Source organism: Ciona intestinalis, chromosome 14 (assembly GCF_000224145.3).
Source record: "Ciona intestinalis chromosome 14, KH, whole genome shotgun sequence".
Lineage (NCBI taxonomy): Eukaryota > Metazoa > Chordata > Ascidiacea > Phlebobranchia > Cionidae > Ciona > Ciona intestinalis.
In genome coordinates, this window is record NC_020179.2 from 4,391,038 (window position 1) to 4,398,345 (window position 7,308).

Sequence of the window (7,308 nt, forward strand, 5' to 3'; positions counted from 1 at the left end):
TTTAAATACTATTTAGTTTGGAAAAGATTAAATTGTCATTCAGTTAATTTTTTGACTTGCAATAACAATTTTTTGAAACATTTACCGTCTGTACATTTTGAGATTCAATCATGTTTTGAAGTTTTTTTGTGAAATATTTATTTAGACGGTAAATGTTTCGATAATTTTTTTGTTATTACAAGTCAATAAATGAACTGAAAGACAATTTATTTTTTCCTAAATTGTTCGTTAATTTCACAGAGAAGATATTTATTTTTTGTGTGCGTGTGAGTTTTTTAGTCAATATATCTAGAACCCTAATTACGCACGTCATGATATCGTAGAAGTCGTGAAACTTAACTACAAGGTATGTAGTAAATGAAAATATAAATAATTTTTTTGAAGAGATAAATAAAAATTTTGTTATAGTAGGATGGGGGGAGATGGGACATCTTTAGCACATAATATCCAAATATCCTGATCGTGTTTTAAACAATTAACAACGGTCAATGGAAGTTGTGAAGATATGGTTTATACACTCTTTGAATGTTCTTCGTTTATTACTGAATGAGACTGGAAAGTAGAACGAAAATGTGTCCCATCTTCCCCGATTTTATGAAAAAAGATGATTGCTTTTAGATTTATTTTGACACACCCTACTGTATATCAACCTACAAACCTTTACCTCCACCCCCAATATCCTCCAACCCAGGAAACATTTCGTTCAACGAACATTCCTCCGATATTAACGACGAGTTCGATTTCTCAGTGACCGGAGTGAAGTCATGAATATTACACCAATTGTTACAAAACAAACTCAATTGTGATTTCTCAAATTGTTCCTTTAACCCATCATAGTTAAGTTGATAGCAACCAAACTTTAACTTGGCCTGTTATTGAAATATGGTTAAAAAACACAAAGCTAAAAAAATTAAAAATTGGCTTTTGACCCTTAGTATCATATATATAGTGGTCTAAGGTCCGGACCCTCCTTTTGGGGAAAATAAAGATTAAAATAACCTTTATTGCGCTGCACTCTTTTTTGCACATGACATTAAAAAGGTTTTAAAATGGAGTTGGACCCACTTTGGAAATTCCTGGATATCCCTCTAAACAATACATTCATATCCCCATACACCCTGACTGTTTAAAAGATAATATCGAAATCTTCAAAAGTTTGTCAATTTTTAAAAGTTTATTATATTATTGAAACTCGTTTTAACTTACCGAGGCCTCAATAATTGGTTGCGTGGCGCACGAGAGGAAAACGTCAAGTTTTGAACAATCTCGTGTTCGGAATTGTTGGCAAGCGACAATGAACTTGCAATTCTCACAATCGCGGATGAATATTGAACCCCTGTGAATGGAATAACATTAACTTTGGAAACATAAATATGTTTATTACGTATACAGCCACCAATATAATACAAACACAACCATACATTGGAGACTGTTTTTTGAAATTTTAACAAAATCTAGGGTGATATTGTTAAAATCTCCCGTAGTCACTCATTATTGCAATCATATTCGTCAAACATAGAAACCACATTAACAACTTACTCTTTAAACACAAACTGCTTGTAGCTCAGCATTTGTTACTTTGCACAAGTTTACGCTGAACTATTAATATTATTATGATGTATAATTATTAAAATGTTTGAAATTGTACAATGCATTTCTTTCCAACTAAAATGTTTTAACAATCAAAAAGCTTGCATACTTACATCACAGGTCCCACTATGATGCAACAATCAACACAATCATCCACGGTTATTGAAGCAATGTGATCAAATAAATATATTCTCGTATTCTTGCAGTTTTGAATAATAAACTGCTGGCCGTCAATCGATCCAGGTTCTCGAATAACAAATTCATCGTTCAAGTTTTCAACAGTGTAAAGTGCTGGGTCAATCTGTAGGAATGAGATTTTAACAAATGTAACTTATTTATCCTCCACGACAATCGTTATAACACGGGTGTTCTGATCCATACACTTGTGCTCGCTTACAAGTTACCACATATGTAACTTATTTATCCTTACATGGCAGGGCAGCACAGTCAAATATAACCCGAGTGTTTTGTTTTACACAAAATAATTGTTATCACAGTTAAAGTTGCAATAATTAAGAAATGAAAAATAATGAAAAGACAGGATATATTGACAAAACTTAATAAAACTATAATTACTTTAATTTGTCTCTTTATTTTGTAACAATAACTTTAATTAGATTGTGGTTGAAAATATTAATAAAATCTTAAATAAAAAAAGGAATAATTTGGCCGCCAGTGACGGTAAAAAATTTACATGGAGCTATACAGAGAAGACGGAAAAAATTTTCCGCTAGGAAGCGATGACAAATTCGTTTCTCTATTTTATGGGTAGCGGTTAGTTTCACGGTTTATACACATAAGATATAAACCCCTAACCCCTAACCCGTAACCCCTAGCCCCCAACCCCTAACACTAACTCCTAAGTGCTAACCCCTAACCCCTAACTCCTAACCCCAAACTCGTCAAACAAAACTTGAAAAAAAAATATAAAAAAGTATTCCACTGTGCGGGACTCGAACCCGGTAAAAGTGAAACCAAGAGAGTTTACGACCGCACGCAAACCGCTACACCACAGACCCGACGATAATCAACACAACGAAAGAGCGTATATAACGGACCTAATGTGGGAAATATGTTCTTACTTGTGTTTTATGTATTTAGAAAGGTATTTTTATTATTTAATTAATTTGTTTTACACCTATTAACAATTTGTAGTGCTGTTTTGTTCGTTTTTCCGTATTTTTTAATTTAAATAATTACCGCCTCTAGCGGAAAAAAATTTCCGCCTTCTTTGTATAGTCCCCAGTCTGCAAAGTATGGCAGTTCCTGACGAGATCTCGCGTGTGCAAGACGGTTATTTTTCGCGTTCGCGCGTGCTATCATTAAAATCTGCGTGCAAAGCATGTACATTTTCAAACCACGTTAGGAAATCTTACTTAATTTAATACGTATTTTTTTCTTTGTTTAATTAATTGGCGTGCGTAGGACAAATTGTGGCGTGCATAACCGAAAGTCTGTAAAAAAAAATCGCGCGTGCACCTGCCATACTCTGCAGTCTGGTATAGTCCCATGTGAAAACTTTGGTATAAATGTTTGTTAGATCCCTCTTTTGGTTGAATAAATGTAAATTTTGGGGCAGGGCAATAAGAGTCGTTATAACACAGTTGTTCTATTTCATACACCTCGTGCCCGCATACAAGTTACCACGTATGTAACTTTGTATATACGTTACTATGAGTTACCGAATATGTTACTTTGATTAGATTTTCTATACGGCCGACAATTAGACAACCCATTAGTGCCCGCTTGTCTTAAATATTTACCTTTTCCCGTTTATCCCAACTGTATTTTTTCTCTTCCGTTTTTTTCTCCGGGTCTTCTTTTTCTTTAGATCCAAAGCATCCCATATTGAATATTAATCCAACTTCGCAACAACTCTAAACAAAATTCGGTGGATTCCCCGAAATTATTCAAGCGAATATGAAATCTACGACGCCGAATATTTTTTACTCCCCGATTTTGTTGGTTTAAAACTGAACTGTACTCTTTACCGTAAAACAAGCTAAATATGCTTTAAAAGGTCCATGAATTATAAATATCATTATAAAACATAATTCGAAAGCATCAAAATATTAAACAGAGCGTTCAGATTGGAGATGCAGGAATATAGTAAATGGGGGAAGATGGGACATCTTTTTGTTCTATTTTCTCATCCCATTTGGTAGTAAAAAAAGAACATTCAAGGAATTATGAATCCGTATATTCACAACTCCCACAGACCGTTGTCATTTGTTTAAAATACGATTATGATATTTAGATACTTTATGCTAAACGTGTCCCATCTTCCCCGACTATATAATACGAGTGTGGTGTTAGCTTTGAAAATGATGTAACATAAATGTCATGTACAGTAAAGGTTGGGGTGAGATGGGTACTGTTATATAGCACATATGATCCAACATTTCCTATATTTTCACAAATTAACATCGCTTTTTCAGAGTGTTGGGGACACGGTTAGATAATTCTGTATTCTTTGTTACTACCAACAGGGACGATAAAAGATAATGAAAACATTTCCCACCACAAGTCTATTGAAATTTACCTTGTGTATTATAGCGACTGTTGTTTTGCTGGCAATTTCCTTATCTTTATAATTTTAACCAACGTCTAATATGGTATTTGTTGTCTAAAAGTAGATAAATAAAAATTATGTCATGTTTTAAAATTTCTTTGGTCGGATCAATTGCCTAGAAACACAAGAGCATTACCTTCGCAAAGCAACGCATTGAAGCAGCTGCATCACCCATGGCAGTTCTTTCTATAGAAATTACTCCGCTATACTTGAAAATAGATTGGCTACGCACTGTGTGTTGGAGGCTGGTATGGCGGGCCCCCATGAGAATTACCAGGCTACCGAGTGACAAGACAACTGGAGATAATTACGACGTATTTATAGAGCTGGGTGCCGGCATTTGTCGATTACTAGCCCAGGACCCAGACACTTTGGTGGATTTTTAGTTTATCGCGAAAAAGACAAAGAAAATTCAAAATGGAGGCGATTAAGAAAAAAATGACCATGCTTAAGCTGGACAAGGAGAATGCGATCGACAGAGCCGAGCAAGCGGAAACCGACAAGAAATCTGCCGAAGACAAAGCTACTGGGGTAAGTAATGTTTTGTATTGTGTCATTGGGGTAATTAGACTCTGGCATAAATCTCTGGGTGTTGGGGTAATGGGAAAATTTGCCCTAAATTATAGGTTGGGGTATTGAGCACTAGTATATAATATTAACGTATGTTCCAGTAGGAAGAATTTTTCCATAGTTTGTTTATAAACTTGGGGCGTTTATATAATATTTCCAAAGTTTAACTTCATGGTAATCAATAAGCAAAGTGTATGAAACAGAACACCCGTGTTATAACGACTGTCGTTGCCCCGCCAAGTGAGGATAAATAAGTTACATACGTGGTAACTTGTAAGCAGGCACGAGGTGTATGAAACAGAACACTAGTGTTATAACGACTGTCGATGCTCCATTATAACGCGAGGATAAACAACTTACAATTATTCATTAATTCAAACCCCCAACACGCTGTATATAATTTCTTAACAACCCTATTAGCACCTAAGTCGCAAGATGTTAAACAAGTTACATTGGTGCAATTTTCATAACCAAATTAACATAGTTACAACCCACTTAACCCCACAGTTGGAGGAAGAGCTCCAAGGTCTGCAGAAACGACTCAAAGCAACCGAGGACGAGTTGGATACGTCACAGGAGAAACTTCGAACCGCTATCGAGAATTTGGAAAACGCGGAGAAGAAAGCTGCTGACGTAAGTGCCTATTGTTTTGCTTGTATGATGTCACAAACGTTGTATATCGTCACAACGTTGTATGACGCCAGTAGCGTATATGACGTAACGAACCTTATCCACGGTGGTTTCGAGATTACAACCAAATTTGGTTCGTCTGTGACGTCATACACGACGTGAAGCGATTTTCGAAAGCAGCTGTTAGACAATTAAGAGTCTATACGAAGTATATATATATTGTGTGGGGTAAAATGGTTACCGTTAGCTTGTAAAATTCCACCCTTTCTAATCGTACTTTTAACAATTAACAACGCTGGTTTAGAGACGTGAAAACACGGGTGAATAATTCTGTGAATTTTCTTCGTGTAATATCAAATAAGTCGATAAAAGAGAACGAAAACATGAACCATCTTACCCCAACACATAAACCATTTTACCCCAACCTACAGTATATATATTGTAACGCAGGCAGAACAAGAGGTCGCGTCATTGAACCGCCGCATCACCTTAGTTGAAGAGGAATTGGACAGAGCACAAGAGAGACTTACCATTTCACTTTCTAAGCTTGAAGAGGCGGAAAAGGCTGCAGATGAAAGCGAACGGTGAGAATATGATTAAATGGAACATGTTTATCCTCGCATGGTGGGGCAACAGCGGTCATTATATTATAACGCTGGCGTTCTGTTTTATACACAGTGTGCGCGCTTATAGTTACTATAGAGTACTGTGGGGGAATACGGGACACCTTTGGCACTTAATATTCATTTTCTTAATCGTGTTTTAAACAATTGACAACGGTCTATTGAAGTCGTGAGGATACGGTTTTATAATTCTTTGATTTTTTTGTTTACTATAAATTGGGCGAGAAAATAGAATAAAAAGGTGTCCCATCCTCCCCCACCCTATTATATATGTAACTTTGTAAGTGAGTGTTTTCTGTATGGCGGACAATTTGTACAACTTATTAATGACCACCCAGTTGTATCTGTTTAGTTATCGCATTAGTATCTTATGGTTAAAAACTACTTACAGAACAGTATATAAAAACGGGACGACTAAACCCGCAATGCAATAAATCGCTGACAGCACGTCATACCCGTCACGCGAGAATAAATGAGATAAATAAATAAATTATACTTTGTTGTTCACAGTGGCCGCAAAGTTATCGAGAACCGATCGTTGAAGGACGAAGAAAGATTGGAAGTTCAAGAAATTCAACTTACCGAAGCGAAGAACATCGCTGAGGACGCCGACCGTAAATACGTGGAGGTCGCTCGCAAGCTTGTTATGGTGGAAGCTGAACTTGAGCGGGGAGAGGAGAGAGCTGAACTTGCTGAAAGGTTAGACCTCATGCTCAATGTTGAGTTATAACATGGGTGTCTTCTTACACACCAGACACACATGGTGTATCCATACACCTCATGCTCACTGTTGAGTTATAACATGGATGTCTTCTTATACACCAGACACGCATGGTGTATTCATACACCTCATGCTCACTGTCGAGTTATAACATGGGTGTCTTCCTATACACCAGACACACATGGTGTATTCATACACCTCATGCTCACTGTCGAGTTATAACATGGGTGTCTCCCTATACACCAGACACACATGGTGTATTCATACACCTCATGCTCACTGTCGAGTTATAACATGGGTGTCTTCTTATACACCAGACACACATGGTGTATTCATACACCTCATATAACTCGATTCAAACACCTCATGCTTAATATAACACCACCCAACCATTCCACAGCAAAGCAACGGAGCTCGAAGAGGAATTGAAGATTGTGGCGAACAACCTGAAGTCACTTGAAGCATCTGCTGAGAAGGCAAGTTTAACATTCAACTCGTTTAATATTCAAGACTATTCTACTTTAAAAATGAGATGTGTGTTATATATAATAGCTGCTTGTGGAAATGGGATTGGGTCGAATAATTCTATTTATATGGGTAAG

At 36.5% G+C, this 7,308-nt stretch overlaps 2 protein-coding genes across 4 annotated transcripts in view; one reads left to right on the forward strand and one right to left on the reverse strand.

Moving 5' to 3' along the window:
* Positions 1 to 3,504, reverse strand: part of LOC100177396 (protein XRP2-like) — a 5,777-nt gene extending 2,273 nt beyond the window's left edge. The window contains exons 1-4 of one of the 2 annotated variants that reach the window (XM_018814892.2): positions 3,354 to 3,504; positions 1,704 to 1,891; positions 1,207 to 1,336; positions 665 to 869 (exon numbers count right to left, since the gene is read on the reverse strand). In XM_018814892.2, the coding sequence (XP_018670437.1) occupies positions 665 to 869; positions 1,207 to 1,336; positions 1,704 to 1,891; positions 3,354 to 3,437 (607 nt within the window). In that variant the 5' untranslated portion in view covers positions 3,438 to 3,504. Of the gene's footprint in view, positions 1 to 658; positions 870 to 1,206; positions 1,337 to 1,703; positions 1,892 to 3,353 lie in introns of both variants that reach the window. The other variant, XM_002121198.5, reaches the window with a different exon arrangement.
* A 983-nt stretch (positions 3,505 to 4,487) lies between these two features.
* The window catches only part of LOC100185771 (tropomyosin, smooth muscle/fibroblast CTM1-like), a 5,371-nt gene continuing 2,550 nt past the window's right edge, over positions 4,488 to 7,308 (forward strand). The window contains exons 1-5 of one of the 2 annotated variants that reach the window (XM_002119087.5): positions 4,490 to 4,693; positions 5,240 to 5,365; positions 5,813 to 5,946; positions 6,496 to 6,684; positions 7,107 to 7,182. In XM_002119087.5, coding sequence (XP_002119123.1) covers positions 4,580 to 4,693; positions 5,240 to 5,365; positions 5,813 to 5,946; positions 6,496 to 6,684; positions 7,107 to 7,182 — 639 coding nt within the window. In that variant the 5' untranslated portion in view covers positions 4,490 to 4,579. Of the gene's footprint in view, positions 4,694 to 5,239; positions 5,366 to 5,812; positions 5,947 to 6,495; positions 6,685 to 7,106; positions 7,183 to 7,308 lie in introns of both variants that reach the window. The other variant, XM_018814893.2, reaches the window with a different exon arrangement.